The sequence below is a fragment of the Primulina eburnea genome, chromosome 9 (genome assembly GCF_022965805.1).
Source record: "Primulina eburnea isolate SZY01 chromosome 9, ASM2296580v1, whole genome shotgun sequence".
Taxonomy (NCBI): Eukaryota; Viridiplantae; Streptophyta; class Magnoliopsida; order Lamiales; family Gesneriaceae; genus Primulina; species Primulina eburnea.
In genome coordinates this window covers 13,524,675-13,543,401 of record NC_133109.1, presented here as the reverse complement: position 1 = coordinate 13,543,401, position 18,727 = coordinate 13,524,675, and the positions used below count along the sequence as shown (strand labels likewise).

General features: G+C 36.7%; 1 protein-coding gene, 1 long non-coding RNA gene and 1 pseudogene across 2 annotated transcripts; all 3 read right to left on the bottom strand.

Moving 5' to 3' along the window:
- Window positions 1–519: 519 nt before the first annotated feature.
- On the bottom strand, window positions 520–3,765 carry LOC140841282 (protein MET1, chloroplastic). The gene is made up of 7 exons (XM_073208577.1): window positions 3,319–3,765; window positions 3,083–3,189; window positions 2,530–2,624; window positions 2,347–2,423; window positions 2,148–2,268; window positions 1,110–1,169; window positions 520–957 (listed from the first exon to the last, which is right to left on the bottom strand). The coding sequence occupies exons 1-7, from the start codon at window positions 3,669–3,671 to the stop codon at window positions 817–819; spliced, it is 954 nt and encodes a 317-aa protein (XP_073064678.1). The 5' UTR covers window positions 3,672–3,765; the 3' UTR covers window positions 520–816.
- A 126-nt stretch (window positions 3,766–3,891) lies between these two features.
- On the bottom strand, window positions 3,892–8,131 carry LOC140840736 (ruBisCO large subunit-binding protein subunit beta, chloroplastic-like; annotated as a pseudogene).
- A 2,872-nt stretch (window positions 8,132–11,003) lies between these two features.
- On the bottom strand, window positions 11,004–17,725 carry LOC140840423 (uncharacterized). The gene is made up of 3 exons (XR_012119970.1): window positions 17,607–17,725; window positions 16,095–16,979; window positions 11,004–11,257 (listed from the first exon to the last, which is right to left on the bottom strand). It is a non-coding gene; the product is annotated as an uncharacterized lncRNA (long non-coding RNA).
- Window positions 17,726–18,727: the final 1,002 nt, after the last annotated feature.

The following is an 18,727-nucleotide window of genomic DNA, read 5'->3' as shown; positions in this document are numbered from 1 at the left end:
TGTCTAATTTTTAACCGGTTACAAATTGTTTCCTTTTTTAACATTTGCGCGTCAGATACCATGCAACGAACCCCTCTCGCTCCAGGTTTTTTTTTGTTTTTTGTTTCTTTTTTATTTTTAAAATTATATTTATTAAATGTAAACGTTCATGTAAAATTTCTAATTTTATATTTGAATAAAAATATAATACTAAATAATAGATGAAATTAATTAAAGTGGTGAAATGATTTATTATAAAACTATTAGTTATTTTATTTAAATGAAAATAAAAGATATAATTAGAGTGACAGTTGGACCCATAAATATTTCATTGGTTAGATATTTGATTGTGAAATGTGAAATATTTGAGTAGTGAAATATTTGATTGATGATGTGGATTATGGGACCCGCAAATATTTGGAAGAAATACATATACTATTGTGGATGGCCTAAGCCATGATGACTGAATATACTTTTGTAGGCTACACATCAGTGATGTGTGGAATGAGTCGAACTATGATAATTATCAGAATCAAAAGGTTTCTTGGATACATATTCTTTTCTAGGAGAACTTTGGATAAATAATGAGAAGTCAAATCCTTCATACATCCTTTTTGTAACCATAATTACATATAATGGAAAAAGAAATGAAGGATTTCCTTCCAGAAGTATCAGGATGTCACTGAACACTAAACTGAGGAAGGTCTATACAGAAAATCCGAGAATGGGACTCCATCTCGAGGTCAAGTGATCTCGCATGAATAACACATCAATTCCGTCTGAATTTGTCTGTGTAAATGAACCCTGGTCTCGGTAATGTGTATGTGAAACCAGCTTTCACTTCTTGTTGAACCCAAATAGAGATTTAATCGCATTGATGGCGTTTTCATTTATAAATGATTCATCATATTTCTTCAAAAGAGACTCAAATTCTTCAGTTTTCCTTACATTAGCAAGGTCAGGATCTGCTCGGATTCTCTGTAAATAGTGGTAACATGGGATCAACTCAAAAAATATCTCAACAAGAGTTGAATGCACTAAGATAATATTTGTGAAATTGCTCCAGATAAGAGAACAGATTTCTATTATAGAATAATAGCTACATTTGGATTTTGATCCTGTCAACTTACCTTAAAGTCTTCAAATCCATCTTTCAAGGCATCACCAAGAGCTGAAAGCGCAGCTTTTATCTGGCACGAGTAAGAGATGACAGTAAGGGATCTAAAAGATTGAATGCCATCAGGGTGTTTGACTAAGTTTATAAGCAACTTAAACTTGGAGCAATTTTGTATTACGCTTGGTGCCATATTATTTGCTCTATTCAATAAATTTTGCCATGTGCCCTAGTACAATAGATTTGATATATATATCCAGCTAAAATACAAGATATCTGGAGAACAATCAGTTAATGCAACATAAGATGTAATAATAAATGTAGAAGACTTGCAAATGGTTCAAACATCAACCATCTAAAATGGATTATAGTGTGTCTATTATCATACTTCATGTTTCACCATTGGTTCACAATTACCCAATATTTAGCTTGATAGTAACAGATGCATCTTACAGTTTGATACGGAGGTTTGTTCACAGTGAAAAAAAATCTCATGTCTACTTTACAGCTTTTAATTTCCGCAATATTTATCCACAAGTTCTACATTTTTTTCTATCCACCCACATACTTGATTTACTAACCATTTTCAACCTGGAACTTGTTGCAACAATGCAAAACTGTTTTAGGCTGATCTGGTGTGCAGAAACTTGTTTGAAAAGGGAAATTTTTGAATCAGCTAAATTTGGCCCTCTGCTCTTAGGCCATTTTCAACTCCCAAAACTTTAAAACAAAGTCTTATTAATTTACAAAATAAGATGATAGAAGCCTGTGATCTCTTCTTCTAAAAGGAATTTAAAATCTTTGAACTCCAGTTCCTTCAGCATTAATCTAGAAAGATTGGCAAAAAAAGCATCTATGAAGCTTGTGGGATCTAACACAAACTGGGTTAAAAGAGAAACCTTTTAGCACAATATACAATATAAATAACATAAAGTAACTGAGATTGGGATGTTGCTGGTGGACGAGATTAAATGAGACCTTTAGAAACATAGTATCATACGACAACTTAAACCAGAACTGCAAAAAAAATTGGTTTAAGCATCTACAAAGTTACCTGATTAAGCTTTGAATAACAGCAAGCTACATTGTAACTTGCTACAGCAGATTCCTCTGGTTCGGGTTTAGAACCTAATACCGACTCAAACTTCTCTAAAGCCTCATTGTATTTTCCAATCCTTCAGTGATGGTTCAAAGAAACAAAAGATTGGTCATAGGTTTATGTGAGATTCATGACTATGCTACATGGGTCTTACTTGTAAAGCTGCAATCCTTCACGAAGGTCCTTCTCTCTTTGCTCCTTCTGTTCTTTTTTCCTTATGTAGTTTTGCAACTATATACAGTCGAGTTCAAAGCAGTGCTCCAATGATTAATCATTGGGTTGGTGAACATATAGAAACATCACCTTGTAACTATATTTCAAGAAATACAAAACTCACTTGAATTTCCCGAACTTTGTTGCTAATAAAACCCGCATTCCTCTCATTTCTTATTATTTCCTTTTCCGTCAATTCACCGGTGTTATCCAACTTCCCTGATATTAGCAAGGCAAAATATGATCACATACAGATGGTATGAATAAATCCCCCATTTAAAAGCTTAAGTTGGTTGGGATGTTATATCTTTAATATTTCAGAGTTTGTAGCAGATACATGAGACGTTAATGATCAAATGAATCTTCTGAGAATTCTCCTGTAGAATCAATTTCTGGTTTCCTTAAAAAATTAAATGGCTCCATACACACACCAGGTTCTGTGCAATAGCGTGTTGAGGAGAGCAAACATGTTAAACTCAAGTCTCTTTGTTAGAAAATTTCATGAACATATATATATATAGGCCAATGAGTTTCCAAGTTCGAAACACTTACTAAGCTAATTTATAGTCGATCTATTCAAAAATCTATTTCATAAGCTTTTGAGCGGTTATAAAAAACTCAAGCTTGACAAAAATGGAGTTCATGTCAAATGGGTCTAAAGTGTCTCGATCACATACCATCTCTTTTTTGCATTTTCATGCGCAGTGGACCTATTCTTTGCCGAATGGTGTACATTGTTCTTCCGTACTCAGCAGCTGGCCATATTTCATCCCCAAAAACTGCACTGCATCATACTCAAACTACTTTTATCCAACCAAGAAAAAGTGGAATAATCCCGAAAGCAAGCACCCAACAGTTTGAAGCACAATCATCACTCATCATGTCAAAATAGCGAAACATAAAAGCAAAGTACCTGGTAGCAATCACTCTATCCCCAACAGAGAACTTGCCAGATTTATCAGCGGACCCACCAGCTGCAATGGCGTCAATGTAAGTCCCTCCGTCCCTACCTTTTATGAATTTCAACCCAAATGGCTGAATCAGCTCAACTTCATACTCTTCATATTCCGAACTGGCTTTCGGGGTCTCAGAGGCTCTAACCACCAAAACGGAAGGTTTTGGATGATTGCAGAAAGTGATTGGCGGGGTGAGAAATTGATGATTCTTGAGCTTGATGACCGAGTAGAGTGATGGGTATTGCTTGGTGGGTTGAGAAGTAGCTGCGGCGGTCAGCGGTGGGGAAGAACAAAGGCAACACGAAGCCATGGAAGAGACGAGAGGGAGGAGTGGCTACGGTGAGCCGTTCAAATTGAAATGATTCTGCCACGTCGCCAAACGATTCCGATTGTATTTTCTTATTTTTTTTTTTTAAAAAAATTATGTTTATAACATTAAAATAAGGAAACAAATATCAATTTACGCCCCTGTTGTTTCTCACATTTAAAAATAATCCCGAAACTAGAGAAATTTCATTTAGGACTAAAAAAAAGAAATTGGAACAAGGGAAATAAATATGGAGGGACATGAAATTTAATCAGGTGATTCACCAATTTAAGAGAAATTTGACACAAATCATTTATTTTAAACTAATATGTATTATCTCAAATTTTGCCATTATTCTAAAAAACACGTTTTTTTTTTTATCAGTACAAACAAAATAATCAGGCCAGACCACCAGGAAAATTGAAGTTCTCTCGAATGACTGCTATATGGGGAAGCATAATAGAAGATTACAAAAGAATGTCTTGTACAAAAATGCATCAAGTTAATTATTGCCAGCAACAGTATAGTGAGATCAAAATTTCTTGCATTGCACTCGGAAGTCGGAACCAAATTCATTCAGATAATACATAGAACTACAAGTTCAAACTAGCCAAGACGAACCGAAGCTAACCTTGCTTCGATATAGATATAAATCAACGACACCTATTTTTCCTGCCTACGACTAAATCCATTTCCGAAACTGTGTCGTCTGCCTGCCAACTTCCCAGCCTCTAAAGATCATGGAAATAGATCATGTTGACCATTTATTTGTTCAGGGTAAGTTCACTTTGTTCAGTAACCATATCCTGATAAAAGAGGGATGATATGTAGTGTTTAAATGAAAACTGAAAAAGCACCATACATGAGAAAAATAAGCATGTAGCTGAATTGTCCATTGGGCTTCCAGCAACAGTTGGTTCAGGCTCCTTGATCTCAACTACACAATCTGACATCAAAAATGTCTTTGCCACAGATGACGCGTGTTCCAAGCAACATCCAGCGACCTAATTAAAAAAATGGGAATTTCAAAGACCAAAATATGGACGTAAGGAGAGTGCAGACCATACGTGCATAAGTTGAATGAAAAATGGACAGAAGCATGTGACTGACTAACATAGTGCATATAAGAAACACTGAATTGAAGAGATGTCCTCTTGAGTCTCGGTTTCAAGATTGAAATCAAAGTGAATATAAGGTGTTCGATGAGTTGCAATTAAATATAATAATAACTGGAAGAGAGATTGCTAAGAGCAATAATGGGCCACACTGATATGAGCTAGAAACATTGTATTTGAGCTACTGGTTGTTGCACCATTAGTACAAGCTATAACTTTTAATACAACTATCAGAGCAATCCTACACCTTCGAATGCATTTACGCATCCTAAACTACAACTTCCAATCTCAACTACGTTTCCTCACAAAAAGGGTAAAAATATTGACGTGCTACCTTATTGAAGTAAATAGGTTGATTTTAGCCAAAAGAACCAGACAGAACATTAGCTAAATCTAAGATCTCACCTTAGTTGGATCAATTATCCCAGCAGCCATTAAATCTTCATAATGTCTGGTAGCAGCATTGTACCCATACTTCTGATTATCACTTGAGAGCACCTGGATGGAGGAATGGATCCAATTGTCATGTACCTTTTAAAATATGATCCTGAACCCACATAGAGAACTCAAAAGTTCCAACAAATTAATGTGTGGTACAGGTCAAGAAGTTAAAACATTCTCACTGACAACACTTCCGTTGACACCAGCATTCTTGGCTATCAACTTAAATGGGTGACTTAAAGCTCTTTTGACAATATCTGCTCCAAACTGGCAAAAACTCATTTTTCATAAAATAATGAAAAACTTCTGAGTTCAAACATTAAAGATCACCAAAAAATTATAAGAATATCGTAATATAACTTCAAAATAGTTCACATCAACCAAAACTCATCTGTAAGTCGCATATATAAGGAACTTTTTTACCTTCTCCTCGTCGTTTTCAAAAGTTTCCTTGATAGCGTCATCCTCGACAAAGTACAACCACCTCCAACAACAATTCCTTCCTCAACAGCTGCCTGTATGTCAGGTATATTTTTGCTTCACCTCTCTGCCATCGAGTAAAACATGAACTAGTCTTGAACCATGTAGCTTAATCGAAAGCATACCTTTGTTGCATTGAGAGCATCTTCAACTCTTAAGTTTCTTCTCTTTTGGTTCTGTTTCAGTTAGTGCTCTTTCCTTCAGATAGAAATCAGAGTTGTGATAATGAAAGTGAATTCACCAATAATAATCACCAAGACAATGAAAAGAACAAAATTCATGAAAGATTGGTTGACCTGAATTACAGTGACACCTCCTGATAACTTTGCAATTCTTTCATTGAGTTTTTCTTTCTCGTAACCTTGATCAGCTACCTTCTTGAAAACTAATAAATGGATAGGAACTAGAGTTTCCAGCGAACAAGTCCATAAGTCAGTAAAAGGCAAGACAGAGAGACCTCGATAAGGTTTTTTATCTGAGAAACACGCTTATTTACGGCTTCCTGAGTGCTCCCATCACCAATTATTGTGGTTGCGTCCTTAGTCAACACCACCTTGGCAGAGTGGCCCAAAACTTCCTTGTCAACCTCGTCTAAGTTTAGCCCGCCCAATCTCATCCCTAACTAACGTTGCTGTATTAAAAGGGGACATACTGATTAAGATAACATGCACCAAATAGGCAACATGAGCACAACCACCAGAATAAAAAAATACAAAAGCAAGAAATCAAGGAGAAAATGAGGAACAAAACATGAAAAACACAACAATAATACAGGAATAACCAAGAAGAGGGACAAGACTCGAAAAACAAATGATTACCTCCGGTCAATATTGCAATATCATCAAGATACTGACTTCTCCGTTCACCAAACCCAGGAGATTTGAGAGCAGCAACCTTCAAAGCTCGCCTAAACTTATTTACAACAAGAGTTCCAAAAGCCTCTTGTTCAATATCTCCAGCAATAATCAGAATAGGATATCCACCTCTAATGGCATCTTCTAAGGCATTAATTAGATCCCTTGCGTTGCTTATCTTTTCCACCCGCAATAACCACAAGTAAAATCCATTTGTTAGAAAGATAAAAGACAGCACCGTTTTTTAAAAATAAAACCTTTCCTTTAGAGTGATATCTGAATGCCTACCTTGCAGTTCTCATATTCAACAGCCATTTTCTCGGTATCGGTGATAAAATAAGGGGAGATATAGTCACGATCAAACTGGCATGCCTTCAACAACATTATAAAGGCTGTTTTACACACCTTTACCCTCTTCAAGGGTAACGACCCCCTTCCTACCAACTTTGCTTAAAGCTTCGGCCATAATATTCCCTACTTTGGCGTTGTTCCCTGCACTAATTGCAGCAACATCTGCATGTTCGCTATCTTCCACCTGTAATATTTAGTGTTATTAATAACTTAAGCTGCATGTTCAAAAATCAAGTTACCACCAACTGCATAAAACTGTAAGTATAAGAAATTTTCAGCAACATGTTTCATCTCGAAGCAACTAAAACAGACAATCATACCTCTTTCGACATTGATTTCAGCTCAGACAGCAAAGCCTTGCTTGTCTTTTCAATTCCTCTAGTGATAAGAACTGGGTTTGCACCAGCTGCTACCACCTGTAAACAGGTTAAATTATAGGCAGAAATTATAAAGTTTCATGTCAAAAAATAATAAATCTAGGAGACTTTGCAACATAATAATGACCAACCCTACCTTAACACCTTCAGCGATAAGGCCTTGTGCAAGAACAACAGATGTAGTTGTTCCATCTCCAGCCAAGTCGTTAGTGTTTGCAGCTGCTTGCCGCACCAATTTAGCACCAATGTTTTCCACTGCATCCTCCAACTCAACCTAAACAAACAGGTATAAAGAATGTGTTAATATATGCTGAACCTCATGTGTGACAAGAACTGAAAGATTTTTCCCTTAACATATAATTGAGTATATTAAAAGAAGTTGAATATCTTTTGAAACAGATTCACCAATAGTTCCACATAAACTGTCAAAGGGCACAAGGTACATCATTAACTGCAGTTTCTCGTACTCACAACCCCAATAACCACAGTGAAACTTGAAAAATAAAAGTAATCATGATTCAGTTACCTACCTCTTTGGCTACAGTGACTCCATCATTTGGACAAAAAATGATGTGGGCAGTGGTCTAGAGGCCATTTCATAGTTCATTCAGAATCATACACGATATACTTTATTAGTCATTTCATTAATTTTTTAATTAAATTTATATCCAAAAAAGATTTCAGAAATCATTATTGTTTAGTAACTTTTAAATTTCAGTATCTTAAATAGTATATATGTCTATTTTTTATGTATCTAAATATCTTACTTGATTATTTGGATTTTGGAGCCTTCGGTCTTCACTGCAGTGCTCTCTTCTTCGTTCTTCTGCAGAGCTCTTTCTCATGTTATTATGCAGCACTCCCTTCTTCTGATTCGAGTTGGGGACTTGGGTTGTTCGTGTAATGACCCGAATCTTTATTTTGAATGAAATACTAATTAAAATAAGATTAAAGGATTGTTAATTAAGTATTATTAAAGAATCGATTAATTGAGAATCAACATGTTGGGGATCCACAGAATTAAAAATAGATCACCCAATCTACTTCTCATTACATATCTCGAGAAATCCAACTAGACGAATGAGATTATAACATGTGGCAGATAAGATTGAGTTCAGATCTTCTGAACTAGTTCAGATGCAGCTATAAATAGAAGCCGATTTCATTTGTTTCCTACACTGCTTTCTCTCAGCTACTCTCTCTCGAGTTCTAGTTATATACCTTAGGTTTTCTAGCCAGTTTCTATGACACTTAGTGACGGGAAGCTTTAGAGCTAGTGTCGACTCGAGGAGGGATCGGTGAACCAGGAAATGAAGATCGAGACATCATAGCGGGCTGACGACGGACACAGGTATAATTCTAAAGCCTTGAATACTGACTTAAGAATCATTAGGAAGAACTTTGAAGCATGTTTAGTGATTATGGATCTTGCTTGATAGTGATTTCAGTATGTTGATATTGTCTAGGTTCAAACGAGTAAACTTTTGTGTCAGATTGTTTTAGTGAGGTACTGGGAACATGATGTACTGACTGAGATATCCAAGCATAGTATACACACTTATATTATGCATATTTATCTGTTGCAAGATACATGTTTTACTACTTTGACATTATGCATGACATATCATGTTGGGCCTGATATCTTTTGAGATATACATCGTTTGTTGGGGCCGCTCAACCCTGTTCTTTATTGTGGATGGTTGGGCATCGAGACTACACACTCAGGCGCCTCTATACTAAGCATGAGATTCTCGACTTGATCCTTGATATCCAAGCATAATCCATATCACATGCATCATATCAATTTGTATACTCGTATATTTTCGTATTGAGCGAATGTCGCTCACGTCCTTATTTTCATCTTAGACACCCCATTTTTAAGGGCATGTCTTAGGTTGGACGATTTGGATGGCCAGGGAAGTGGCTAGAGCAGTTGGGGTTTCGATGGTGATTTAATTGAGTTTTATTTGATTTTTGGTGTTCTCGTGCATGATTATGATTTCAATTTGGTTGTATTAAAGATTAATATTCAGATTATTGTATTGTTTTCGTTTGGGTTGAAAGATTATTAAGTTATTTGGTTTCAATTGTTTAATTGTTGTTGTCAAGTTTAATTATGCATGGCATTATGTTTAGTAATGGCTTGCCGCTCTGGTAAGGACGCTACAGTTAGGGTTTTGGGTTTAGACCTTTTGTTTTATTTTAAACAAGTAATTAAAAAAAAATATAGAGAAGTTCTCAGTTTTTCAATTTTCAAAAAAAATAACTCAGGCGTGCTATGTGACCTTCCAAGGCGAGTGCAACTTGGTGAATCACTGCACCTAGGATGGCCCCAAGTGCAGGAATCTGGCCTGGTGGCTCCTCTCGCCTTGCCTTTGACAAGTCAGTCAAAATCAACAAACATTCCTTTAAAATTCTTTAGTTTACTCAATATTAAGGACCAGAGTTGCACAGAAACTATCCAGTAGATTCTATGGGCCGTTTAAGATCATGAAGAAGGTGGGAACGGTTGCTTATCGATTGCAGCTACCAGAAGGGTCAAAGGTGCATCCGGTTTTTCATGTTTCATGCTTAAAAAGAGCGGTGGGCAACCCCGATACTGAGATCAAACTACTAGAGGAGATAGACGTTGATCTACTGTTGACCTTTGAACCCAACAAGATTTTAGCAGGAAGGATTAAAGATGTGTCTAGCCAACCATGTCAACAGATTCTTGTGGGATGGAAGGGACGGTCTGAAGAAGAAGCTACATGGGAGGACTACAAGGATTTCCAAAAGCAATTTCCTGATTTTCGCCTTGAGGATAAGGCGATTCTTGAAGAGGCCGGTATTGTTACGAGACCAACTCCAATTATAGAAGGCTTAGATACAGTGAGTCCAGATAAAGGCCCAAGCACAACAAAAGGCCCAACAAGTAAAATAAACACTGAGAAGCCCAAGATAGTAAAGGTGTATACCAGGAGAAACAAAAGAGAAAACACGTGATAGGGAAGGGAGGGAGTTAAATACCAGTAAAAGGGGAAGAGAGAGTATTCAGTTATATTTTCTGTTACGTAAACACTAGCACTTGCTAGGGAGAAGAAACTTTGTACAGAGCCTTCAAACTCTGGGTTCTTAATTTTCTATTGAATATAATATTCCTTTTGGTACCAGTTCTTTATTTCTGAAATCTTATTGTGTGTGTAATTTGTGATCGTAACAGAAAACATCACATTCATACAATGATTCAAAATATCAATGTGTATTATTTGAAAAGAACTTTTGTGTACATAAACAACATAGCATGCCTAAAGTTAACAAAGATTAAGGTATTTTCTAAACAAAATTTTAACTACGTGGTTCCAATGGTTCTCTTCTGTTGCTTGATTGTTGTTCCTTCATTCTCTGATACATTGAACCAGCTTTTGAATTCATTTTAACATAGAAGCCTACAAAATCAATGAACATTTTCTACTATAAGATCCTTGAAAATCTTTTGTTTCCAAGTACTAAATTGCTTTATGGATACTTGCAATTTATATTTGTATTCTGTAAACAACAAATTTATTGGAAAAATTAAGTGGAAGCAAGATAAATACTTTCAAGATTTACTCAATTTTATCTCCTGCCAATAAGATAAAAAAAACTGATAAAACCACAACGATAAAGCTCCAACGCAACGCATAAGCAAAAATATTTTCAAATTTCTTCAACATTGTTAAGGTGATCCAAAATCAAGAATAAACCCGAAATGAACATTTCTTACCGTTATTTATCAAAGTTGGTTTATCCTTTTATTATAGGTGATATAGCCATTGATCATTGAATTATATTGGTTTCCTTTCCAGTCGTACCAGAAGCTGCCACCGCTGAATAGACTTCCTGAGCTTTTCTAAGCTTCTTTTGCTTTCCATAAAGGCTAATAATAGATCCTATTGCAGTAACCTCTAACTTGCAACCAAGTTTTGTCATTAGCTCATAAATATTTCGGCCTTCAACACCAAAATCTTATTTCTTCTTCAACTAACTGCTTGATTTTACATACAAAGTTCATATATGTAAACGTACAATGCACAGTGCATACATTTAGTAAAGTCGTGTGTAGTTATTGTGCTAAACTAAAAGCGTGTCTTTATCTATCTACCAACACTCCCCCTCAAGATTGGTGTAGGTTCAAGACACCAATCTTGGACAACAAATATGAGTGTTGTTCTCTGCACAACCCTTTGGTAAAGATATCCGCAAGCTGCTCTTTGGTAGAAATATGTGCAGTTTTGATCGTACCACTCTTGATTTTATCTCGGATCAAATGATAATCTATTTCTATGTGTTTTGTACGTTCGTGATACAATGGGTTGGCAGCTATGTGTAATGCTGCCTGATTATCACAGAACAATGTTGGAGTTGTAGGCAATTGTACTCCCATATCACAAAGTAACTCGAGGATCCAGATAACTTCACATGTGGTACTTGCCATAGCTCGATACTCTGCTTCTGCCGAAGAGCGTGATACGATGCTTTGCTTCTTAGACTTCCAAGAAATCAAAGAATTTCCCAACTTTACACAATAGCCCGTAACTGAGCGACGAGTCATCGGGCATGCCGCCCAATCGGAATCACAGTATGCCTGCAGAGAAAAATCACTACGAGCAGACAACAATATGCCTAAACCTGGAGCAGATTTCAAATAATGCAACACATGGAACGCAGCATCCATATGAGACTTCTTTGGTGTATGCATAAACTGACTAAGAACTTGCACAACATAACAAATATCGGGTCTCGTAATGGTGAGATAAATGAGTCTCCCAACCAACCTCTTATAAGCATCGGGGTTGGATAACAAAGGATCAGATGAGCTAGGGGTAGAAGTCTTCCGATTAAATTCATCAAGATCATAACTAGTCAATTTGAGATGTTGCATAATAGGAGTATAACAAGGTTTTGCACCTGTCAAACCTGAATCAGCAAGTAGCTCCAGCACATACTTACGTTGATTGAGATAAATCCCCGCCGTGGACCTAGCTACTTCAATACCAAGGAAATATCGCAAAGATCCAAGATCCTTGATGTTAATTTTTGAATGCAAGAAAACCTTTAAATCAGAAATAGCTTTCGCATTGCTTCCAGTAATAACAATATCATCCACGTAGACTAACAACAATGTGATATGATCGGACTCTCGCTTAGTAAAAAGAGAGTGGTCATTTGCTGATTGAAGAAATCCAGCAAGCTTCATCACACTAGCAAATTTAGTGTTCCATTGCCTAGAGGCTTGCTTAAGACCATATAAGGACTTGAGCAACCGACAAACATTCTGCTCCCCCTTAAGAGAACAACCCTGTGGCAATGTCATATAAACTTCTGCATCCAAATCACCTTGGAGGAAGGCGTTGGTCACATCCATTTGATAAATTGGCCACTGTTTGATAGCTGCAACACTTAACAAACATCTTATGGTAACAATTTTGGCCGTAGGGGAAAATGTATCATGATAATTTACCCCTTCTTGTTGTGTGTAACCTTTGGCTATAAGACGTGCTTTAAAACGATCAACCGTCCCATCCGGGTGTCGTTTAATCTTATACACCCACCTACAACCAATAGGCTTCTTCCCAACCGGTAATCGAACCAACTCCCAAGTGTGACTGGATTCTAAAGCCGTTAGTTCCGAGTCCATGGCTGCCTTCCATCTAGGATCTAAGCTAGCCTCACGATAAGAATTAGGCTCTCTGTCCAAAGAAATAGATGCCAAAAAACTTTGATATGGTTGGAAAAATCGAGAATAAGTGAGATATTGGTGAGAGGATAAGAAGAGGAAACAAGATTACTGTGGGATAAAGTGGGGCAGGAGTAATCTTTAGTCCAGACAGGAGGCTTAGAAGCACGCAAAGATTTTCTTGGTGACTGGGAAACAGGTTGGGCTGGATGATCAACATGAGAAGGAGGTGCAGAGGAACATGTTTCAATAAAATCTGAGGAAGTTGAAGAAAAATCAGAAACAACATGTGAAGGGAATGGTGGCAAAGAATGACCAGGAGTGGCAAATGGAAATATACTCTCATGGAAAACCACATCTCGTGAGACAGAAAATTTTTGAGTATCAATGTTCATCACTTTGTATCCTTTTTGAGTGTTGGAATATCCCAAGAAGACACAAGCACTTGCTCTAGCAGAAAATTTATGCTCGGGAGTCAAGGATGTTACATAACACAAGCAACCAAAGACACGGAGGTGATCAAATGATGAGCTTTTGTGGAACAAAAGTTCATGTGGTGTCTTATTTTGCAATAGTGGGCTAGGTGTGCGATTAATGAGATAGCAAGCAGTCAAGACACATTCCCCCCAAAATTTCAAAGGTAAAAAAGATTGGAAAAGTAAAGCTCGGGCAACATTAAGTATATGTCTATGTTTGCGTTCAACAACTCCATTTTGTTGTGGAGTATATGGACAAGAACTTTGATGTACAATGCCTAAGGAGTTGAACAACAACGTGCATTCATTCCTGAAAAAATCACTTGCGTTGTCAGTGCGAATGACTTGCACAAGGGCAGAAAATTGTGTTTTGACAAGATGGAAAAAATCCTTGAGAAGTTGCAACACATCAGTTTTAAAGTGCATGAGATAAACCCACGTTGCTTTTGAAAAGTCATCCACTATAGTGAGAAAATACTTCTCACCATTACGTGTAGGAGTTTGAAATGGACCCCATATGTCAACATGAACCATCGCAAAACAACAAGAAGATTTAGACAAACTCTTCAAAGGAAACTGAATTCTAGTTTGTTTAGACAATGGACAAACAGAACAGTGAGGCAAACTTACAGATTTTGGTATGAAAGGAAGTAATTGCATGCGAGACATGGGCATATGTCCTAAACGCTTATGCCAAACCAAAGAATCATCAGAGACTTTAGTCAAAGTGCTGTTATTATGGACAGAACTATTACAAAGAGAATTAAGGAATGAAACAGAGGGTACTATTTTAGAATTTGAACTTGAAAACAATCTGGTGTCAAGGTGATATAGTCCATTGAACTCTTTACCAATCCGCATCAATCTCCCAGTCTTGAGGTCCTGAAATAAGCAAAAATGGGGATAAAGTGTAACAAAACAATTATGGTCTTTGGTAAATTTGGATATAGAGAGGAGATTGAAGTTGAAGTCTGGCATATGCAAGACATGGTTAAGAGTGATAGAATCGGTTAGAAAAACAGAAACTATCTTATTTACAGGGGCCTTGCTACCATTTGGCAACTTAACAGACCTAGAGGAAGTAGCCACGGAACTAGAACTTTGTAATAAACTAGAATCACCAACCATATGCTCATTTGCACCACTGTCAATTATCCAATGAGATGACAAATTTGGTTTAGCAGAAGTACCTGCCATATTGACCACGGGCTCAGCCGGGGATGTCACATTGTGAGTTCCTAAAATCTTCAAAATTTCTGCATACTGAGCTGGTGTAAAGATTGAAGCAACATCAGTACTTTGAGTACTTTGATCCTCTGTGTTGTTCAAACGAGTAGCCTGTATTTGTGCACCATCAGTTAAGTTGGCAGATGGCCTCTGATATCGAGAGTTATCTCTGTAAGGCTTTCCATTCGGGCCCTTCTTATCAGTGGGAGCTTTATGTAGCTTGTGGTTTGGGGGATAGCCAACAAGCTTATAACAAAACTCTTTCGTGTGACCATTCCAATTACAGTAGTCACATGTCAGGACATCCTTTTTTTGATTATATGACTTGTTTTGTGTAGAGAAAAATGCTGCTGATGGGATATCAGCCGTAGACAATGCCTTATGTGACTCCTCCTGAGATATGATTGAAAAGGCTTGGCTCACCGAGGGAAGAGGATTCATCATTAGTATTTGGCTTCGAATTGCAGCATAGCTCTCATTCAATCCCATCAAAAATTGCAACAGCTTTTGTTGCTGATCATGTGCAATGTATTGTCTTGTTGTAGCACATTCACATGAGGGAAGCACAACCAATGATGAATACTCGTCCCATAATTGCTTCAGTTTGCAATAGTAACTCGATACTGTATTACCAGCTTGTGTCAATTTTCCGATTTCCCGGTGCAATGAAAAAATTCTTGAACCGTTGATTTTATCATATTGTTCCTTGAGATCAGTCCAGACTGTGGATGCATCAATCGCATAAACAATTCCTCCAAAGATTTCTTTCGATACAGAATTCATAATCCAAGACAATACCAATGCATTACATCTCTCCCATTGATGCAATGTAGGTTGCTCGAAAGTAGGTCTTCCACAGGTGCCATCGATAAATCCAGTTTTATTTTTTGCTCGCAGAGCAATGAGCATCGCACGACTCCACACTCCATAGTTATCAGTGCCTATCAATTGATCAGAAATGAGACTCATACCCGGTGTATCAGAAGGATGTATGTAGAGCGGATCGTTGAAACCGATGTTAGCTGCCATTGAAGAACTTGCAGAAGAACAAATCCAAATTGAAACACTTCGCGGAAGAATGGACAGCGCTCACGTACAGATTCTCAAATCCGTAGTAGCAGAACAACAAACCTCCTTTTTTAAGGAAAATCGAAGATCAAATCAGAAAATGAGCGCAAGATCGCTGCTCTGATACCATGTTAGAATACGAGAGAAATTGTGCAGAAACACCAAAATCTTATTTTTCTTCAACTAACTGCTTGCTTTTACATACAAAGTTCATATATGTAAACGTACAATGCACAATGCATACATTTAGTAAAGTCGTGTGTAGTTATTGTGCTAAACTAAAAGCGTGTCTTTATCTATCTACCAACAGTTTTGTCATTAGCTCATAAATATTTCGGCCTTCAACAAGTCACCGCAATAAATATTCAACTCAGGGGGTCCAGTCTTCAATAGAGACTGATATGTAACTTCTGCAGATGCAAGATCGCCTTTGACGATGTAGCAATGAAACAGTATGATATATGAAAATCTTGAGTATGAGATGTTCTTAGTTCTCATATGTTCCATTACATCTATAGCTTTCTCAAAACTTCCAAACCTGAGATGGACTTGCGACATTGTTGCATAAGTGTTCCATCACCGAGCAGATAGATCTATCGATTTCTTCAAAAATCTTATGCGCCTCCTCTTACAGGCCCAATTTACCATATATACGAACCATTAAACCAAATATGACTCCGTCTGCAATAATGCCATACTTCTCCATTTCAGTGAAAAGTGAACAGGCTTTCCTATAGTCTCCATATCTGTAATACATTGCCAGTAGCGAAGCACATGTGAAATTGTGGGGAATTATTCAATTGGATCTCATGTCTTCGTAAAGATGAAATACTTCATTTTTGTCACCACATTTGGAACTCAAAATTTCAAAAGTCTATAGGCCGACTCTTTCAGAACAAAACAAAATTTCTTCATCTCTTTAAAAGTCACATAAGTTTCATTGGATATATTCTGCTTCGTAAGGGAACTAATGACCAGTGACCACTGTGTAAATAAATTGATTTGGGGCCACCCTTTTTTCCTTCATCGGCCTCCAGGCAAATAATACATCATTATGACGTGATTTATTCTACAGAGATGATATCATGAAATTGAAAATAGCAGTTAAAAGAATCATCCCTCTTTCTTGCACGACAGATTAAAAAGAAAGCATAGTCTTGTGGCGCCAACATCTGGCATATGAACACCACATTGTCCCACAAGCAATCTCATCAGGTTCCAACCCTGCTTCAAGAATTTCCAAGAAAGTCTGTTCAGCAAGCTGAATTTTCCTGACTTGTACATATGCACGTTGAACAAGAGTGTAGACTATAACATTAGGCCGATAGCTCAACTTTCAGGGCATAATCTAACATTACACCAAATTAATAGCAGAATCATACAAGTAAGATCGTTTTCAAGTAAAAAGACTATATGATTCCTAGAAACAAGGGTAGCCCTATTGCCATGAAATCAGTGTCCGAGTAACAAGTCTCTTAAAAAAGAGTCGCAAATGAACATAAATGTCTTTCTTTGACATGTAGCAGTTTTTTTGTTCCTTACAAATTACCAAAATCCAATAGATTTATTACCATATAAAGTATAAAAAGCAGAAATTTACTTAAGAACAAAATAAAATGAAGAAGGGTGCAACAAAGAAATATATTACATCCTACTTTGCTCCCCGGCTCTTCAATGCATGAAATAAAAACACTGTTTCCCAGTCAATAACATACAATGACCTTTGCATCAGCTGTACTTTCATAAAAAATTAGAATTATGTTTTACTAATTTGAATGTTGATTCAGTCGAACACACTACCAGACGTGTTTCGAAAAAAAAAATATGGAAAATAAACAAAGAGAAAGCAACCTGCAATTTCATCCAACCAAAAAAATCTGAACTGGCGCCAGCTCTTATGTTCCTTCAACACCACACACATCTCCCTAAAACTAAGCTTCACAACAAACAACTCCATCAACTCCCTCATAGTTGTATCCCTGATGTAATGCCCCGAAAATTTTAAGGTCCACGCAAACCACATGCATGCAGTTTTTAAATTCTCTTGTATTTTCAGTAATTGTGTTAATTGCATGGATTAATTTTGTTGTGCATTTTGACATGTTTAAAAATATATTTTTTCTATATGGTTGCATTAAAATGTATTTTATAGATTATTCGAGTTGCGATCGAGGAACGGAGACCGAAAGCTGAAAAATAGAAAATATTTTTATTAAATAATTGTTTTTAATTATTTAAATTAAGGGTGACGATTTTTCTTATTTTTAAAAATATGGGGTTTTGAGGTGATTTTATAAGCCGGGACGTAAATTTTATCGGTGTTGATTTTTCAACAAAAATACGAACGTTTTGACAACCCGGATAATAAATTCACAAACTTTATTAAACAAAATATTTTTAATATTTAATTAAGTACTAATGGCCTAACTTGTATGCTTAATGGACCTAAGCTTGGTTAGTACTTAATTAACTATTTAATATGAAAATTAGACCCCATAACCATACACTTTTCACACGTCACTTTTCAGAATTTTGCACTCCAAAATCTCTCCAAAAATACGGCACACACAATCAACAATTTGGTAGAAAATTTCGTGAGTTTTAAAGAGGAATTCAAGCCAAGGTTGTCGCCGCCTTTCTTCGCAATCGTCAACGAGAAATCGTGCGTTTAAAACGCAAAGGCACGCCGTATTCTCCTTTTACTCATCATCACACCATATTATGTATTCATGTTTGAATTTGCATGAAAACAAGTTGCAACTTTGAAGATTTTCGGATATGCATATTGTGTGATTTTTAAAACATGTATTTTGATCCAAAAACCATGAATTTCATCTACCTAAGGGGCTGCTATGATTAGGATGTGTTAGGGGCATGTTTTACACAAGTTTAAGGGGTCCTAAAACACCCCAAAAGGCTGCACACGATAACAAAAACAAGCTGGAAATGAATGGAACAATTTTGGAACCAAC

Bases quoted from the DNA above. Each gene is read 5' to 3' on its own strand.
- LOC140841282 (XM_073208577.1), bottom strand. From the start codon at position 3,671: ATGGCTTCGTGTTGCCTTTGTTCTTCCCCACCGCTGACCGCCGCAGCT. The intron at 3,190-3,318 runs GTACTTTGCTTT...AGTATGATGCAG, and splicing joins GATAGAGTGATTGCTACCAG to TGCAGTTTTTGGGGATGAAA. The intron at 2,424-2,529 runs GTGAGTTTTGTA...GACTGTATATAG, and splicing joins ACAAAGTTCGGGAAATTCAA to TTGCAAAACTACATAAGGAA.